The following is a 21,677-nucleotide window of genomic DNA, read 5'->3' as shown; positions in this document are numbered from 1 at the left end:
ATTGGCGGGTGCCCAACTTCCTGCCCCCCTGCTAGTTAGCTGACTGGAGGGCCACAGAGCATCATGTCTTCTGTTGCCCCCCCAGTGCCATACATTTGGTAGTAGTTGTGGCTGGTATTGCAGCTCAGTCCCAGTCTTATTGGCAGAAGTCTGGTTCTAAAGGCCTATCCCAAGGATAAGCAATCGATACATAAGGCCAGATACCCCCTTTAAATGTATGAAAGTACAGCGCAGCTGCTCCTTGTGTGGATGGATGCTTATACAAGCCTATGTAAACCCAGAATCAGTTACGAGTTTCCTACGTATATAATTGTCTTTTCTTATTGGATCACATTCTGATTGATGCTTAATGGCCTCTTAAATGTTTTGTTTTGTGTGCCAGACGCTAAAGATGATTTCATTTAAAGCTGCGGTTTTTCTCAGAACATAATCCCTATCCCGGTAAGAGGTGTGGCAATGGGGAGATTAGGACGGGAGACGTTTCTGAGGCTGACGAGTGACGTACTAATTATCACACATCATTACGAGCATTGTACAAGAGTCCGGATCACCAATTATGTCTTAGTTATAAATGGCGAGCTTGTTATTTCTTTACTGGGATTATTCTTTTGTACTGGTTTTCACCTATAAGCGATTTCCTTGTTGCATCCTGTGTTTGCGATTTCAGTGTAAAAGGCCTCGGGCAGGATTCTTCTTACCCTAATAATGATCTGTCCTGCACATTTATAGCAAGCTGTATGTACACGGAATACAGATTTCTGCTCACTGGTTTATACTGGTAATAGTATACATAGCAGTACTGTCTACCACTAATTTGCATGCTTCATAGTCCATAAAATACTCTGCCAAAATGCTATTTTTGTTTTTAATAAGTTACAGCACTTAGAATTTGTAATATTTATTGATTTATTGTCCCTTTTGAGGATTTACTTTTTTTTTTTTTTTTTATACATTCTGTTCTTTATCTGGTTGCTGCTTTACCATTTAAAATCGATTTACCAGTATTAATCGGTGATAATCGTCCCTGAGAAAAGGGGTAAACTGAAGGTGCATTCACATTGACCTAGGTATGCTCATTTCCCAATCATTAGTCGCCCAAAGAACAAGTAAAACTTTTTATGCTTGCTTAAAAATTGTTCTCGGCAGCACACGCGCTGCTGAGAGCAGTGATATTTTATGCATACAAAACGATGGGTAAAGAGACTAGGATTACATACAGGGAAGAGGCCTAGGAACATCAAATTAAGGAGAACAGCAACATTTAGAGTAGATAAAATAACATATTTATGGCAAGCGTCGGGTCTTTTGTAATAATCCTTGTATCCATAAGGTAAACCTTTTGTCAAAATGATAAAACAAACGAAGAAACCGAGAACAATGTCCAATAATAAAGATTTTATTTTATTAGATATCCAACAATATTGTGTGTGTGTATATATATATATATATATATATATATATATATATATATATATATATATATATATGTGTATTTAAAATTAATGGTAAGGGGAGGCCAATGCCAAAATGAAGGCACAGCCTGCGGACAGCAATAATTACTAAATTAAAAGCACCCACAATAGTATCACACAATATAAAGTTACAGCCAAAATTATATATGAATATAATATATATGTATATATAAAAGCACATATAGAAAATGCTAGTGTAATAAACTTATGTGTAAACATATAATACGTGCAAACAAGAAAAAACTGTGAAAAGAATATATAAAACGCTAAAATAATTGGCTAAATATGTATTACCACACAATAAAGTGCAATGTGCCACAATTGTAAACGAAGGTACGCCCAAACGCGCGTCGGGGCTGGCACATCCTGGGGACAGAAGCAGCTGAAAGGTATTTACACTGTCCACAACTATTTTTATTATATGTTATAAAGCTCTGATTTAGTATACTATTGTGGCACATTGCACTTTAATTGTGGCAGCTCATTTATTATAAATTATTTGAGCACTCTTTTTGTGCTCTCACATATAGTTGAAAAACTTTTCCTTTGCACACGGTTTTTGTTTACAATTGTGGCACATTGCACTTTATTGTGTGGTAATACATATTTAGCCAATTATTTTAGCGTTTTATATATTCTTTTCACAGTTTTTTCTTGTTTGCACGTATTATATGTTTACACATAAGTTTATTACACTAGCACTAGCATTTTCTATATGTGCTTTTATATATACATATATATTATATTCATATATAATTTTGGCTGTAACTTTATATTCTGTGATACTATTGTGGCCTCCCCTTACCATTAATTTTAAATACATATATATATATATATATATATATATATATATATATATATATATATATATATATATATATATATATACACTCACTGGCCACTTTATTAGGTACACCATGCTAGTAACGGGTTGGACCCCCTTTTGCCTTCAGAACTGCCTCAATTCTTCGTGGCAGAGATTCAACAAGGTGCTGGAAGCATTCCTCAGAGATTTTGGACCATATTGACATGATGGCATCACACAGTTGGCGCAGATTTGTCGGCTGCACATCCCTGATGCGAATCTCCCGTTCCACCACATCCCAAAGATGCTCTATTGGATTGAGATCTGGTGACTGAGGAGGCCATTTGAGTACAGTGAACTCATTGTCATGTTCAAGAAACCAATCTGAGATGATTCGAGCTTTATGACATGGCGCATTATCCTGCTGAAAGTAGCCATCAGATGTTGGGTACATTGTGGTCATAAAGGGATGGACATGGTCAGCAACAATACTCAGGTAGGCTGTGGCGTTGCAACGATGCTCAATTGGTACCAAGGGGCCCAAAGAGTGCCAAGAAAAAATTCCCCACACCATGACACCACCACCACCAGCCTGAACCGTTGATACAAGGCAGGATGGATCCATGCTTTCATGTTGTTTACGCCAAATTCTGACCCTACCATCCGAATGTCGCAGCAGAAATCGAGACTCATCAGACCAGGCAACGTTTTTCCAATCTTCTACTGTCCAATTTCGATGAGCTTGTGCAAATTGTAGCCTCAGTTTCCTGTTCTTAGCTGAGAGGAGTGGTACCCGGTGTGGTCTTCTGCTGCTGTAGCCCATCTGCCTCAAAGTTCGACGCACTGTGCGTTCAGAGATGCTCTTCTGCCTACCTTGGTTGTAACGGGTGGCAATTTGAGTCACTGTTGCCTTTCTATCAGCTCGAACCAGTCTGCCCCTTCTCCTCTGACCTCTGGCATCAACAAGGCATTTCCGGCCACAGAACTGCCGCTCACTGGATTTTTTTTCTTTTTCGGACCATTCTCTGTAAACCCTAGAGATGGTTGTGCGTGAAAATCCCAGTAGATCAGCAGTTTCTGAAATACTCAGACCAGCCCTTCTGGCACCAACAATCATGCCACGTTCAAAGGCACTCAAATCACCTTTCTTCCCCATACTGATGCTCGGTTTGAACTGCAGGAGATTGTCTTGACCATGTCTACATGCCTAAATGCACTGAGTTGCCGCCATGTGATTGGCAGATTAGAAATTAAGTCTTAACACACAGTTGGACAGGTGTACCTAATAAAGTGGCCAGTGAGTGTATATATATATACACTCACTGGCCACTTTATTAGGTACACCTGTCCAACTGTGTGTTAAGACTTAATTTCTAATCAGCCAATCACATGGCGGCAACTCAGTGCATTTAGGCATGTAGACATGGTCAAGACAATCTCCTGCAGTTCAAACCGAGCATCAGTATGGGGAAGAAAGGTGATTTGAGTGCCTTTGAACGTGGCATGATTGTTGGTGCCAGAAGGGCTGGTCTGAGAATTTCAGAAACTGCTGATCTACTGGGATTTTCACGCACAACCATCTCTAGGGTTTACAGAGAATGGTCCGAAAAAGAAAAAAAATCCAGTGAGCGGCAGTTCTGTGGCCGGAAATGCCATGTTGATGCCAGAGGTCAGAGGAGAATGGGCAGACTGGTTCGAGCTGATAGAAAGGCAACAGTGACTCAAATTGCCACCCGTTACAACCAAGGTAGGCAGAAGAGCATCTCTGAACGCACAGTGCGTCGAACTTTGAGGCAGATGGGCTACAGCAGCAGAAGACCACACTGGGTACCACTCCTCTCAGCTAAGAACAGGAAACTGAGGCTACAATTTGCACAAGCTCATCGAAATTGGACGGTAGAAGATTGGAAAAACGTTGCCTGGTCTGATGAGTCTCGATTTCTGCTGCGACATTCGGATGGTAGGGTCAGAATTTGGCGTAAACAACATGAAAGCATGGATCCATCCTGCCTTGTATCAACGGTTCAGGCTGGTGGTGGTGGTGTCATGGTGTGGGGAATTTTTTCTGGGCACTCTTTGGGCCCCTTGGTACCAATTGAGCATCGTTGCAACGCCACAGCCTACCTGAGTATTGTTGCTGACCATGTCCATCCCTTTATGACCACAATGTACCCAACATCTGATGGCTACTTTCAGCAGGATAATGCGCCATGTCATAAAGCTCGAATCATCTCAGATTGGTTTCTTGAACATGACAATGAGTTTACTGTACTCAAATGGCCTCCTCAGTCACCAGATCTCAATCCAATAGAGCATCTTTGGGATGTGGTGGAACGGGAGATTCGCATCAGGGATGTGCAGCCGACAAATCTGCGCCAACTGTGTGATGCCATCATGTCAATATGGTCCAAAATCTCTGAGGAATGCTTCCAGCACCTTGTTGAATCTCTGCCACGAAGAATTGAGGCAGTTCTGAAGGCAAAAGGGGGTCCAACCCCTTACTAGCATGGTGTACCTAATAAAGTGGCCAGTGAGTGTGTGTATATATATATATATATATATGTATATATATATATATATATATATATATATATATATATATACAATATTGTTGGATATCTAATAAAATAAAATCTTTATTATTGGACATTGTTCTCGGTATCTTCGTTTGTTTTATCTTATTTGCCCGAGTTGTCTTTTTTATTCTTTCCATGGTGCATAATTCTGATTATTAGGAGATTTTATATTGCACTTTCCTTGAGTCATTTTATTTTATTTCTTTTGTCAAAATGGCAGATTTCAACCATAATGATCGTCTCGAATGTTAGTTTTAACCGATGCCAGACCAATGAACGATCATTATTGATCACCACACAAGTTGCATTCCTTCGGCCGGTGATGCATCCTTCTACCAAAAATTGTCCAACAAACACGGCTGATGTAGTTTGAGACTTTTTTTTGCCATCGAACGACTTTCTGTCTAATCAATGATTGATCGATCATCAGTCTGTTTTTGCGTTTTTTGTACAGGACCCTACAGGGTCCCAAAAGTCAGATCTTCATCTCTTTTCCTTTTGTCTTCCCTACCCTGGTTGATCGGTTAGGCAGGCAAAACAAAAAAGGTTTCTGAGAGAGGACAACTCTATAGAGTGCAACATTACTAGTATCTCCATATTGTAATGTCAACGTCTATTTTCCATCACTACTAGTGAAGAGCGAGCGTGCTGGGATAAGGTGTTATCTGAGCATGATCATGTCCCAATTGAGCATTTACGGCATGCTCGAAAAAAATGCTCGAGTTGCCCGCAGCTGCATGTCTTGCAGCTGTTGAACAGCCGCAACACATGCAGGGGTTGCCTGTTTGTTAGGAAGTCCCCGCATGTGTTGCGACTGTCGATCAGCCGTGAGACATGCAGCCATGGGGACTTGAGCATTATTTTTGTGCACGCTGCACACACTTGATTAGGACATGATCGTGCTCAGATAACACCTCATCACTAGACACTACCCCATCGATGCCATCAGGAAGGGCGATGACGCTGTGCATAGTTTTATCTACGGAAAATCTGCACTGAAAGTCTGATTAAAGGTACGGTATTCTTGGATATTTTAGGTCGTCCTCTTTGATGAAACGTGTAGCGACAACTTGAAGCAGATTTCATTTTGCTGATGGCCCTAGAGTTACTGTGTCTGTACCGCTGGGAGCCTCGTTATTTTGCCCGGTTGAGGTGTAATTTAGTCCAACACCTGCGTTCTTCATTTCCTGTCTCATTTCAGTCCTGTGTCTTTCTGCCAATAGCAAGTGCTTGATGTTTTTCTCACTTTGTAAATGGTGATAAATCATAACCCTTCAGCCCGCGGTGCGATGATTGCTTTGTGATTTACATACATGGGTGGAAAACGGTGCAGGTGCAGGAATGTCGACGAAAAATCTCCAGCCGTTTGTTATGTGAGTGTGTAACAAACAAATCAACAAATCTATCCTCTTCCAGATGGCACGAGTTCATGGTACCTGTACTGGAAAGTACAGCAAAATAATACAATTTATAAATTTGGGCACACCAATGCAAAGGCTGTCCAAATCGCAGTGCAACATTGCATGCAATAATCTTGTATAGTGTTGCATTGCGAACTGCCACAATATCGCATGTTTCCAAATGTTTTGTATTTTCTGTCACTGGTTGCAAGTTGAACGTGACGCCCGTGGACTTTAACACAAGATGCATGCGTCGTGGCTGTTATTTACAGCAAAATCTGAGCTTTAAAATAGTTGCGCGAGAAATCTCAAAAGTAGCCCCTTGTTTAAGAAATTCATCTTTTAGGCACTGTTCACATGTGTTCGAGGCATCAAATAGCAAATTCTCGTACGAATTGAAACTTCAAAATAAAAGGCCGCCACTGTAGAACTGAATGTCAGCCAGGTACTGTGAATACTTGCCATAAAATGCAGGAAGAACGTGAGAATCATGGTCTGGAGGACCCCACACGACCACGCATCAATAGGTCACCCATTCATTTAAATGTAAATCATGTAATTTCACATGTGACATTTATGGTCTGAGTATAGACCTCAATGTCTAGATTGTCCACCGTTTTCTTAAGCAGAACTCAAGTCTAGTCAAGAGACCTGTGGTCAGTTCGCATATCACGTACCCTGACCATAAATGTGTGAAGCCAGTCTTAAAAGACCCCTCCATACAGATTAGATGAAAATGGGCTGACACACAATCATTTGTGGATGGTCCAAAATACATCACAAACAATATTATACCTATGATAATCAGCCAGAGTAGATCATCACCTGAGAAAATCCAACATACCTGACCATCTAACAATCAAACAATCATTAGCTAGAGTTGAAATTTTCCATTTTGCAAAGTGCTGCTGATCAGTGATGGTCCAGGTCCTGAGATCCTCACCAGTCACTCAAACCACCACATGTACATGTTCTCCATAGTAATAGTCTTTCTCGAGACCTTCACTATTCTAGGGCACTTTTCAGTGTCTTTTAATGTTAAAAAAAAATCTTTAGAAGTGATGGTTAACCTTTCTTCTGATGTGTATGGGCTCCATTACTCTACAGAAGCCTTTCACAGTTTGCCTCAATGATCACACATCGTTTTTGGACATGTCAATTTTTTATTTATCAGTCTTTACTGAAAAAGTAATGCATTCCAAGCTGCTCAGAAATTACTGTCGGTCTCTCATATGGCTATAATTTAATGACCAGTAGGCAAAGCAAAGGACAAAATTTAGATGTAAACTCAATGAAAACGTTATGGAGATCAGGGCAGCTCTCCAATAAAGACAACTGTTCCGACTATGGTCCATGCTCTACAAATTTAGCAAAGTGGGAAACTGCTTTCATGACACGAGGAGGAAATACGAAGTCCATCTAGCAGCTCAGTTTGGCCTGAACACTCTTTTCCTATGGGAGACTGAGATAAACTTAAGGAGGAGGTGACCAGCTCTTTAGTCTTCTGCAAGAAGTCTGCTCCTGTCCAAGGTTGGGTGGTGATGCCTACTGCTAGTTATGAATATCCAACCAGCTCCTATGCGTGCCAGTAGGAGAGGTAATGTAAGAATATGACCCTGCAACTTATTGGTACAGTCATGATGTTGGTATTTAGAATACATAGAGATTGATCAGATTTTTCTATGCATAGCTATTATCCTGTACAATTGCCCTATCTTAAGAACATTTACATGTTATTAGGGCAAGAGTCGCACATCCAGGTTATGATGCATCTTTTTGAGCCTGGAATGAATTCAGATTGAGTGTGAAATCTAGACAAAGGAAGTGACAGGAACAGGGAGAGACCTGTCACTCAGTCTGAGCTGGGTGGGGATTAGCTTGCAGGGAACCACCCACCAGACTCTTCACCCCGGTCCTGGCTTGTTTTTAATCTACATTTGCAATGCCGCAGAGGGTGAGCGGTTTGTAATGAAGGACCTCTCCCTGTCTAAAGTTTAGAGCTGCAAGAGTCTCCTGACGGGTTCCCTTTAACAAAATGTGTCATGTCCATTTAATGTCTCTTTCATTTTTGGTAGCTGAAATTAAAAATTGAAATTTCTCCATCAGATTTATTTGGGCGTTGTGCTTTCACCTCTGTCTGACCTGAAATTTTTCTAGAACTGAAGAAACCAGAATCTTCCCCAATCCTTTGAGGACGTTTTAATATATTAAATATGTGAAAGGTTAAAAATTCAGGATGGAGGCGTGGATGCCGTGGGCAGAGAAAGGTCCGATGTAATAAACCATTACAATTCCCTATGAAGGAAGTAGCAGCCTGTTTGGACTAGTATTGTTCCTAAAAAGAAAAATCTGTTTTTTGAAGCTATCGAGCAGAGAGATCATGGCCAGATACTGATGGCTCCGATTCTCAGTGAAGGCTTATAGTAGCCAAGGCTTTTGACCAAACCTACTAATATTGGCATCTAATAGTTTTAAAGAAGGTAAGCCACCACTGTGCCCTATTATGGACATATGGACACTCTGCCAAGCCAAGTGTGCACGTGCCATATCGCAGATGCTGGATATGAACCCATGTGCACAAGGCAGTAATAGAAACAGCCAGCTGTCGTTGGGACTCTTGTTCCTTTGTTTCCCATTGGTCTGTGTTGGTTCTTTCTTTTCCTAATTAAACACATGGTTCTGGCTTGACTCTGACATGTATCATAAAGGCGACATAATAGGAGAAGTTGTCCCAAAAATCACTTATGTGAATACTGTAATTTCCTTATTTTATTTTTGGGGCTTCTGCAAAGGAGATCAACAAGAGCACAGACCCTGTGTGACGAGATATGGAGTCACAACAGGTCTATATTACAGACACATAGGCGTTCTGCGAGGTTTCATTATAGGCCCATAGCGTTTGCTCGTTCGTCTGATGAAAAGATAATTTCTACTGCACAAAAGATCATTGTTATGGACAGCGCACCTTCCTGTGTAAACAGAACTGTGCTACCGAGAACAATGGCAGCCTATGCACACGATCTATTACAGATTGGTCAGTACACTTCGAAAGTGCAGCCTGCCTGTGTAAACGAACCGCCAACCGTTTAGTGGTACACATCGCGTGGTGTTTCTGAACATTTTCAGAATGTGGCCGGGATGTTGCGAAAGCTCATCTACAATGCTAGGTTCCCCTCTGATATTTCAGTGTAAAATGTCCATCTGATAAGAATGGTGGAGAGACGAGTGCCTTTCATAAATGCCTTGACGTCAAGATTTTCGTCTGAAGAGAGATTACCTGGAATCAGACCATATTTGCTATCTCTATAGACTATTCTTATCTAGAAGTAAGCCAACAGTGTGTCCTTTTGGTTGGAGAAAGCGTAGCACTTCTCAATTCATGTGTATGCAAACCAGAGGTTTCTATGCATGATTTTTTCTTTCCAATGGCACGGATATATCACCGAATGTACGTAAAGCAGCCTGACATTGGACACAGGTCCATCACTGAATGTATGTAAAACAGCCTGCCACTGGACACAGGTCCATCGCCGAATGTATGTAAAGCAGCCTGCCACTGGACACGGGTCCATCACCGAAGGTACATAAAGCAGCCTGCCCCTGGACAGAGGTCCATCACTGAATGTATGTAAAACAGCCTGCCACTGGACATGGGTCCATCACCGAAGGTACATAAAGCAGCCTGCCACTGGACGCAGGTCCATCGCCGAATGAACGTAAAGCAGCCTGCCACTGGACACGGGTCCATCACCGAAGGTACATAAAGCAGCCTGCCACTGGACAGAGGTCCATCACCGAATGTGCGTAAAGCAGCCAGGCACTGGGTACATGTCTCTCACAGAATGTACATAAAGCATGTACGTAAAACAGCCAGACACTGGGCACACGACTATCACCGAATGTACGTAAAACAGCCAGACACTGGGCACACGACTATCACCGAATGTACGTAAAGCAGCCTGACACTGGACACGCGTCCATCACCGAATGTACGTAAAGCAGCCTGCCACTGGCCACATGCCCATCACCGAATGTACGTGAAGCAGAATGACACTGGGCACATGACTATCACCGAATGCACGTAAAGCAGCCTGACACTGGACACACGACTATCACCGAATGTACGTAAAACAGAATGACACTGGGCACACGACTATCACCGAATGTGCAGTGAGGGAAAAAAGTATTTAGTCAGCCACCAATTGTACAAGTTCTCTTACTTAAAAAGATGAGAGAGACCTGTAATTGATATCATAGGTAGACCACAACTATGAGAATCAAAATGAGAAAATAAATCCAGAAAATCACCTTGTCTGATTTGGAAACATTTATTTTGCAAATTATGGTGGAACATAAGTATTTGGTCATTAACAAAAGTTCATCTCAATATTTTGTTATATATGCTTTGTTGGCAATGACAGAGGTCAAATGTTTTCTGTAAGTCTTCACAAGGTTGGCACACACTGTTGGTGGTATGTTGGCCCATTCCTCCATGCAGATCTCCTCTAGAGCAGTGATGTTTAAGGGCCTGTCGCTGGACAACACGGACTTTCAAATGCCTGCAAAGGTTTTCTATGGGGTTGAGATCTGGAGACTGGCTAGGCCACTCCAGGTCCTTCATATGCTTCTTAACAAGCCACTCCTTTGTTGCCCTGGCGGTGTGCTTGGGATCATTATCATGCTGAAAGACCCATCCACGTTTCATCTTCAATGCCTTTGCGATGGAAGGAGGTTTGCACTCAAAATCTCACGATACATGGCCCCATTCATTCTTTCATATACACGGATCAGTCGTCCTGGTCCCTTTGCAGAGAAACAGCCCCATTGCATGATGTTGACACCCCATGCTTCACAGTAGGTATGATGTTTTTTGGATACAACTCCGCATTCTGTCTCCTCCAAACATGACGAGTTTTGTTTCTACCAAACAGTTCTACTTTGGTTTCATCAGACCATATGACATTCTAAATATTCTTCTGGATAATCCAAATGCTCTCTGGCAAACTTCAGACGGGCCTGGACATGTACTGGCTTAAGCAGGGGGACATGTCTGGCACTGCAGGATTTGAGTCCCTGGCGGCTTAGTGTGTTACTGATGGTAGCCTTTGTTACGGTTGCCCCAGCTCTATGCAGGTCATTTACTAGGTCTCTGTGTGGTTTTGGGATTTCTTTTCACCGTTCTTGTGATCATTTTGACCCCAAGGGGTGAGATCTTGCATGGAGCCCCAGATAGAGAGAGATTATCAGTGGTCTTGTATGTCTTCCATTTTCTTATTATTGCTCCCACAGTTGATTTCATCACACCAAGCTGCTTGCCTATTGCAGATTCAGTCTTCACAGGACTACAATTTTGTTTCTGGTGTCCTTCGACAGCTCTTTGGTCTTCACCATAGTGGAGTTTGGAGTCAGACTGTTTGAGGTTGTGGACAGGTGACTTTTATACTGATAACAAGTTCAAATAGATGCCATTACTACAGGTAATGAGTGGAGGACAGAGGAGCCTCATAAAAAAGAAGTTACAGGTCTGTGAGAGCCAGAAATCTTGCATGTTTTTAGGTGACCAAATACTTATTTTCCACCATAATTTGCAAAATAAATCTTGCCAAATCAGAAAAGGTGATTTTCTGGATTTGTTTTCTCATTTTGCCTCTCATAGTTGTGGTCTACCTATGATGTCAATTACAGGCCTCTCTCATCCTTTTAAGTGGGAGAACTTGCACAATTGGTGGCTAACTAAATACTTTTTCCCCCACTGTACATAAAGCATCCTTCCACTGGGCACACGACTATCACCGAATGTATACTGCGGCATACCACTGGGCACATGACTATCACTGATCACGTATATTGCGGCATACCACTGTGCACATGGCTGTCACTGATCACATATACTGTGGCATACCACTGGGCTCATGGCTGTCACTGATCACGTATACTGCGGCATACCACTGGGCACATGACTATCACTGATCACATATACTGCGGCATGCCACTGGGCACATGACTATCACTGATGACATATACTGCGGCATACCACTGGGCACATGACTATCACTGATCACATATACTGCGGCATACCACTGAGCACATGGCTGTCACTGATCACGTATACATATACTGCGGCATACCACTGAGCACCTGGCTGTCACTGATCACGTATACATATACTGCGGCATACCACTGAGCACCTGGCTGTCACTGATCACGTATTCTGCGGCATATCACTGGGCACATGGCTGTCACTGATCACGTATACATATACTGCGGCATACCACTGAGCACATGGCTGTCACTGATCACGTATACTGCGGCATACCACTGGGCACATGACTGTCACTGATCACGTATACATATATTGCGGCATACCACTGAGCACATGGCTGTCACTGATCACGTATTCTGCGGCATACCACTGGGCACATGGCTGTCACTGATCACGTATACATATACTGCGGCATACCACTGAGCACATGGCTGTCACTGATCACGTATTCTGCGGCATACCACTGGACACATGGCTGTCACTGATCACGTATTCTGCGGCACACCGCTGGGCACATGGCTGTCACTGATCACGTATACATATACTGCGGCATACCACTGAGCACATGGCTGTCACTGATCACGTATTCTGCGGCATACCACTGGACACATGGCTGTCACTGATCACGTATTCTGCGGCATACCACTGAGCACATGGCTGTCACTGATCAAGTATACTGCGGCATACCACTGAGCACATGGCTGTCACTGATCACGTATTCTGCGGCATACCACTGGGCACATGGCTGTCACTGATCACGTATACATATACTGCGGCATACCACTGAGCACATGGCTGTCACTGATCACGTATTCTGCGGCATACCACTGGACACATGGCTGTCACTGATCACGTATTCTGCGGCATACCACTGAGCACATGGCTGTCACTGATCACGTATTCTGCGGCATACCACTGGGCACATGGCTGTCACAGATCACGTATTCTGCGGCATACCACTGGACACATGGCTGTCACTGATCACGTATACTGCGGCATACCACTGAGCACATGGCTGTCACTGATCACGTATTCTGCGCATACCACTGGGCACATGGCTGTCACTGATCACGTATTCTGCGGCATACCACTGAGCACATGGCTGTCACTGATCACGTATTCTGCGGCATACCACTGAGCACATGGCTGTCACTGATCACGTATACATATACTGCGGCATACCACTCGGCACATGGCTGTCACCGATCATGTATACAGCGGCATACCACTGTGCATGTGCTGTGGCTGTCACTGATCACGTATTCTGCGGCATACCACTGGGCACATGGCTGTCACTGATCACGTATACATATACTGTGGCATACCACTGGGCACATGGCTGTCACTGATCACGTATTCTGCGGCATACCACTTGGCACATGACTGTCACTGATCACGTATACTGCGGCATACCACTGAGCACATGGCTGTCACTGATCACGTATACATATACTGCGGCATACCACTGGGCACATGGCTGTCACTGATCACGTATACTGCGGCATACCACTGAGCACATGGCTGTCACTGATCACGTATACATATACTGCGGCATACCACTGAGCACATGGCTGTCACTGATCACGTATTCTGCGGCATACCACTGAGCACATGGCTGTCACTGATCACGTATTCTGCGGCATACCACTGGGCACATGGCTGTCACTGATCACGTATTCTGCGGCATACCACTGGGCACATGGCTGTCACTGATCACGTATTCTGCGGCATACCACTGGGCACATGGCTGTCACTGATCACGTATTCTGCGGCATACCACTGGGCACATGGCTGTCACTGATCACGTATACATATACTGCGGCATACCACTGAGTACATGGCTGTCACTGATCACGTATTGTGCGGCATACCACTGGACACATGGCTGTCACTGATCACGTATTCTGCGGCATACCACTGAGCACATGGCTGTCACTGATCACGTATTCTGCGGCATACCACTGGGCACATGGCTGTCACTGATCACGTATACTGCGGCATACCACTGAGCACATGGCTGTCACTGATCACGTATTCTGCGGCATACCACTGAGCACATGGCTGTCACTGATCAAGTATACTGCGGCATACCACTGAGCACATGGCTGTCACTGATCACGTATACATATACTGCGGCATACCACTGAGCACCTGGCTGTCACTGATCACGTATTCTGCGGCATACCACTGGGCACATGGCTGTCACTGATCACGTATACATATACTGCGGCATACCACTGAGCACATGGCTGTCACTGATCACGTATACTGCGGCATACCACTGGGCACATGACTGTCACTGATGACGTATTCTGCGGCATACCACTGGGCACATGGCTGTCACTGATCACGTATACATATACTGCGGCATACCACTGAGCACATGGCTGTCACTGATCACGTATTCTGCGGCATACCACTGGACACATGGCTGTCACTGATCACGTATTCTGCGGCATACCACTGAGCACATGGCTGTCACTGATCACGTATTCTGCGGCATACCACTGAGCACATGGCTGTCACTGATCACGTATACATATACTGCGGCACACCACTGGGCACATGGCTGTCACCGATCATGTATACAGCGGCATACCACTGTGCATGTGTTGTGGCTGTCACTGATCACGTATTCTGCGGCATACCACTGGGCACATGGCTGTCACTGATCACGTATACATATACTGTGGCATACCACTGAGCACATGGCTGTCACTGATCACGTATTCTGCGGCATACCACTTGGCACATGGCTGTCACTGATCACGTATACTGCGGCATAACACTGAGCAGATGGCTGTCACTGATCACGTATACATATACTGCGGCATACCACTGAGCACATGGCTGTCACTGATCACGTATTCTGCGGCATACCACTGGGCACATGGCTGTCACTGATCACGTATTCTGCGGCATACCACTTGGCACATGTCTGTCACTGATCACGTATTCTGCGGCATACCACTGAGCACATGGCTGTCACTGATCACGTATTCTGCGGCATACCACTGGGCACATGGCTGTCACAGATCACGTATTCTGCGGCATACCACTGGACACATGGCTGTCACTGATCACGTATACTGCGGCATACCACTGAGCACATGGCTGTCACTGATCACGTATTCTGCGGCAGACCACTGAGCACATGGCTGTCACTGATCAAGTATACTGCGGCATACCACTGAGCACATGGCTGTCACTGATCACGTATATATATACTGCGGCATACCACTGAGCACCTGGCTGTCACTGATCACGTATTCTGCGGCATACCACTGGGCACATGGCTGTCACTGATCACGTATACATATACTGCGGCATACCACTGAGCACATGGCTGTCACTGATCACGTATACTGCGGCATACCACTGGGCACATGACTGTCACTGATCACGTATACATATATTGCCGCATACCACTGAGCACATGGCTGTCACTGATCACGTATTCTGCGGCATACCACTGGGCACATGGCTGTCACTGATCACGTATTCTGCGGCATACCACTGGACACATGGCTGTCACTGATCACGTATTCTGCGGCATACCATTGGGCACATGGCTGTCACTGATCACGTATACATATACTGCGGCATACCACTGAGCACATGGCTGTCACTGATCACATATTCTGCGGCATACCACTGGACACATGGCTGTCACTGATCACGTATTCTGCGGCATACCACTGAGCACATGGCTGTCACTGATCACGTATTCTGCGGCATACCACTGAGCACATGGCTGTCACTGATCACTTATTCTGCGGCATACCACTGAGCACATGGCTGTCACTGATCACGTATACATATACTGCGGCATACCACTGGGCACATGGCTGTCACCGATCATGTATACAGCGGCATACCACTGTGCATGTGCTGTGGCTGTCACTGATCACGTATTCTGCGGCATACCACTGGGCACATGGCTGTCACTGATCACGTATACATATACTGTGGCATACCACTGGGCACATGGCTGTCACTGATCACGTATTCTGCGGCATACCACTTGGCACATGGCTGTCACTGATCACGTATACTGCGGCATACCACAGAGCACATGGCTGTCACTGATCACGTATACATATACTGCGGCATACCACTGGGCACATGGCTGTCACTGATCACGTATACTGCGGCATACCACTGAGCAGATGGCTGTCACTGATCACGTATACATATACTGCGGCATACCACTGGGCACATGGCTGTCACTGATCACGTATTCTGCGGCATACCACTTGACACATGTCTGTCACTGATCACGTATTCTGCAGCATACCACTGGGCACATGGCTGTCACTGATCACGTATTCTGCGGCTTACCACTGGGCACATGGCTGTCACAGATCACGTATTCTGCGGCATACCACTGGGCACATGGCTGTCACTGATCACGTATTCTGCGGCATACCACTGAGCACATGGCTGTCACTGATCACGTATTCTGCGGCATACCACTGGGCACGTGGCTGTCACTGATCACGTATACATATACTGCGGCATACCACTGGGCACATGGCTGTCACTGATCACGTATACTGCGGCATACCACTGAGCACATGGCTGTCACTGATCACGTATACTGTGGCATACCACTGAGCACATGGCTGTCATTGATCACGTATACATATACTGCGGCATACCACTGAGCACATGGCTGTCACTAATCACGTATTCTGCGTCATACCACTGGGCACATGGCTGTCACTGATCACGTATACTGCGGCATACCACTGAGCACATGGCTGTCACTGATCACGTATTTTGCGGCATACCACTGAGCACATGGCTGTCACTGATCACGTATACATATACTGCAGCATACCACTGGGCACATGGCTGTCACTGATCACGTATTCTGCGGCATACCACTGGGCACATGGCTGTCACTGATCACGTATTCTGCGGCTTACCACTGGGCACATGGCTGTCACTGATCACGTATACTGCGGCATACCACTGAGCACATGGCTGTCACTGATCACGTATTCTGCGGCATACCACTGGGCACATGACTGTCACTGATCACGTATACATGTACTGCGGCATACCACTGAGCACATGGCTGTCACTGATCACGTATTCTGCGGCATACCACTGGGCACGTGGCTGTCACTGATCACGTATACATATACTGCGGCATACCACTTGGCACATGGCTGTCACTGATCACGTATTCTGCGGCATACCACTGGGCACATGGCTGTCACTGATCACGTATACATATACTGCGGCATACCACTGGGCACATGGCTGTCACTGATCACGTATACTGCGGCATACCACTGAGCACATGGCTGTCACTGATCATGTATACTGTGGCATACCACTGAGCACATGGCTGTCACTGATCATGTATACATATACTGCGGCATACCACTGAGCACATGGCTGTCACTGATCACGTATTATGCGGCATACCACTGAGCACATGGCTGTCACTGATCACTTATTCTGCGTCATAACACTGAGCACATGGCTGTCACTGATCACGTATACATATACTGCGGCATACCACTGGGCACATGGCTGTCACCGATCATGTATACAGCGGCATACCACTGTGCATGTGCTGTGGCTGTCACTGATCACGTATTCTGCGGCATACCACTGGGCACATGGCTGTCACTGATCACGTATTCTGCGGCATACCACTGGGCACATGACTGTCACTGATCACATATACTGCGGCATACCACTGAGTACATGGCTGTCACTGATCACGTATTCTGCGGCATACCACTGGGCACATGGCTGTCACTGATCACGTATTCTGCGGCATACCACTGAGCACATGACTGTCACTGATCACTTATACATATACTGCGGCATACCACTGAGCACATGGCTGTCACTGATCACGTATTCTGCAGCATACCACTGGGCATGTGGCTGTCACTGATCACGTATACATATACTGCGGCATACCACTGGGCACATGGCTGTCACTGATCACGTATTCTGCGGCATACCACTGAGCACATGGCTGTCACTGATCACGTATTCTGCGGCATACCACTGAGCACATGGCTGTCACTGATCACGTATACATATACTGCGGCATACCACTGGGCAGATGACTGTCACCGATCATGTATACAGCGGCATACCACTGTGCACATGGCTGTCACTGATCACGTATTCTGCGGCATACCACTGGGCACATGGCTGTCACTGATCACGTATTCTGCGGCATACCACTGGGCACATGGCTGTCACTGATCACGTATTCTGCGGCATACCACTTGGCACATGGCTGTCACTAATCACGTATACTGCGGCATACCACTTGGCACATGGCTGTCACTGATCACGTATACTGCGGCATACCACTGAGCACATGGCTGTCACTGATCACGTATTCTGCGGCATACCACTGGGCACATGGCTGTCACTGATCACGTATTCTGCGGCATACCACTGAGCACATGGCTGTCACTGATCACGTATTCTGCGGCATACCACTGAGCACATGGCTGTCACTGATCACGTATTCTGCGGCATACCACTGGGCACATGGCTGTCACTGATCACGTATTCTGCGGCATACCACTGAGCACATGGCTGTCACTGATCACGTATTCTGCGGCATACCACTGAGCACATGGCTGTAAGTGATCACGTATACATATACTGCGGCATACCACTGGGCACATGGCTGTCACCGATCATGTATACAGCGGCATACCACTGTGCATGTGCTGTGGCTGTCACTGATCACGTATTCTGCGGCATACCACTGGGCACATGGCTGTCACTGATCACCTATACATATACTGTGGCATACCACTGGGCACATGGCTGTCACTGATCACGTATTCTGCGGCATACCACTGAGCACATGGCTGTCACTTATCACGTATTCTGCGGCATACCACTGGGCACATGGCTGTCACTGATCACGTATTCTGCGGCATACCACTGAGCACATGGCTGTCACTGATCACGTATTCTGCGGCATACCACTGAGCACATGGCTGTCACTGATCACGTATACATATACTGCGGCATACCACTGGGCACATTGCTGTCACCGATCATGTATACAGCGGCATACCACTGTGCATGTGCTGTGGCTGTCACTGATCACGTATTCTGCGGCATACCACTGGGCACATGGCTGTCACTGATCACGTATTCTGCGGCATACCACTGGGCACATGGCTGTCACTGATCACGTATTCTGCGGCATACCACTGAGCACATGGCTGTCACTGATCACGTATTCTGCGGCATACCACTGAGCACATGGCTGTCACTGATCACGTATTCTGCGGCATACCACTGAGCACATGGCTGTCACTGATCACGTATTCTGCGGCATACCACTGAGCACATGGCTGTAAGTGATCACGTATACATATACTGCGGCATACCACTGGGCACATGGCTGTCACCGATCATGTATACAGCGGCATACCACTGTGCATGTGCTGTGGCTGTCACTGATCACGTATTCTGCGGCATACCACTGGGCACATGGCTGTCACTGATCACGTATACATATACTGTGGCATACCACTGGGCACATGGCTGTCACTGATCACGTATTCTGCGGCATACCACTGAGCACATGGCTGTCACTGATCACGTATTCTGCGGCATACCACTGGGCACATGGCTGTCACTGATCACGTATTCTGCGGCATACCACTGAGCACATGGCTGTCACTGATCACGTATTCTGCGGCATACCACTGAGCACATGGCTGTCACTGATCACGTATACATATACTGCGGCATACCACTGGTCACATTGCTGTCACCGATCATGTATACAGCGGCATACCACTGTGCATGTGCTGTGGCTGTCACTGATCACGTATTCTGCGGCATACCACTGGGCACATGGCTGTCACTGATCACGTATACATATACTGTGGCATACCACTGGACACATGGCTGTCACTGATCACGTATTCTGCGGCATACCACTGGGCACATGGCTGTCACTGATCACGTATTCTGCGGCATACCACTTGGCACATGGCTGTCACTGATCACATATACATATACTGCGGCATACCACTGAGCACATGGCTGTTACTGATCACGTATACTGCGGCATACCACTGAGCAGATGGCTGTCACTGATCACGTATACATATACTGCGGCATACCACTGGGCACATGGCTGTCACTGATCACGTATTCTGCGGCATACCACTTGGCACATGTCTGTCACTGATCACGTATTCTGCGGCATACCACTGGGCACATGGCTGTCACTGATCACGTATTCTGCGGCATACCACTGAGCACATGGCTGTCAGTGATCACGTATTCTGCGGCATACCACTGGGCACATGGCTGTCACAGATCACGTATTCTGCGGCATACCACTGGACACATGGCTGTCACTGATCACGTATACTGCGGCATACCACTGAGCTCCTGGCTGTCACTGATCACGTATTCTGCGGCATACCACTGGGCACATGGCTGTCACTGATCACGTATACATATACTGCGGCATACCACTGAGCACATGGCTGTCACTGATCACGTATACTGCGGCATACCACTGGGCACATGACTGTCACTGATCACGTATACATATATTGCCGCATACCACTGAGCACATGGCTGTCACTGATCACGTATTCTGCGGCATACCACTGGGCACATGGCTGTCACTGATCACGTATACATATACTGCGGCATACCACCGAGCACATGGCTGTCACTGATCACGTATTCTGCGGCATACCACTGGACACATGGCTGTCACTGATCACGTATTCTGCGGCATACCACTGGGCACATGGCTGTCACTGATCACGTATACATATACTGCGGCATACCACTGAGCACATGGCTGTCACTGATCACGTATTCTGCGGCATACCACTGGACACATGGCTGTCACTGATCACGTATTCTGCGGCATACCACTGAGCACATGGCTGTCACTGATCACGTATTCTGCGGCATACCACTGAGCACATGGCTGTCACTGATCACTTATTCTGCGGCATACCACTGAGCACATGGCTGTCACTGATCACGTATACATATACTGTGGCATACCACTGCGCACATGGCTGTCACCGATCATGTATACAGCGGCATACCACTGAGCATGTGCTGTGGCTGTCACTGATCACGTATTCTGCGGCATACCACTGGGCACATAGCTGTCACTGATCACGTATACATATACTGTGGCATACCACTGGGCACATGGCTGTCACTGATCACGTATTCTGCGACATACCACTTGGCACATGGCTGTCACTGATCACGTATACTGCGGCATACCACAGAGCACATGGCTGTCACTGATCACGTATACATATACTGCGGCATACCACTGGGCACATGGCTGTCACTGATCACGTATACTGCGGCATACCACTGAGC

The 21,677-nt window shown here is 46.0% G+C and overlaps 1 protein-coding gene across 3 annotated transcripts in view; it reads left to right on the top strand.

Moving 5' to 3' along the window:
* KIAA0586 (KIAA0586 ortholog) overlaps positions 1 to 21,677 on the top strand; it is a 192,795-nt gene that overhangs the window by 144,694 nt on the left and 26,424 nt on the right. Inside the window, exon 32 of one of the 3 annotated variants that reach the window (XM_073585640.1) lies at positions 383 to 518. The exons of the other annotated variants lie outside the window; for them this stretch is intronic. Coding sequence (XP_073441741.1) covers positions 383 to 405 — 23 coding nt within the window. The 3' untranslated portion in view covers positions 406 to 518. Of the gene's footprint in view, positions 1 to 382; positions 519 to 21,677 lie in introns of those variants that run through there. 3 annotated transcript variants of the gene reach the window in all.

This window comes from Dendrobates tinctorius, unplaced genomic scaffold (assembly GCF_039654945.1).
Source record: "Dendrobates tinctorius isolate UK_male_01 unplaced genomic scaffold, ASM3965494v1 ptg000010l, whole genome shotgun sequence".
NCBI classification, from domain to species: domain Eukaryota; kingdom Metazoa; phylum Chordata; class Amphibia; order Anura; family Dendrobatidae; genus Dendrobates; species Dendrobates tinctorius.
This window is presented reverse-complemented; position numbering and strand designations above follow the sequence as displayed.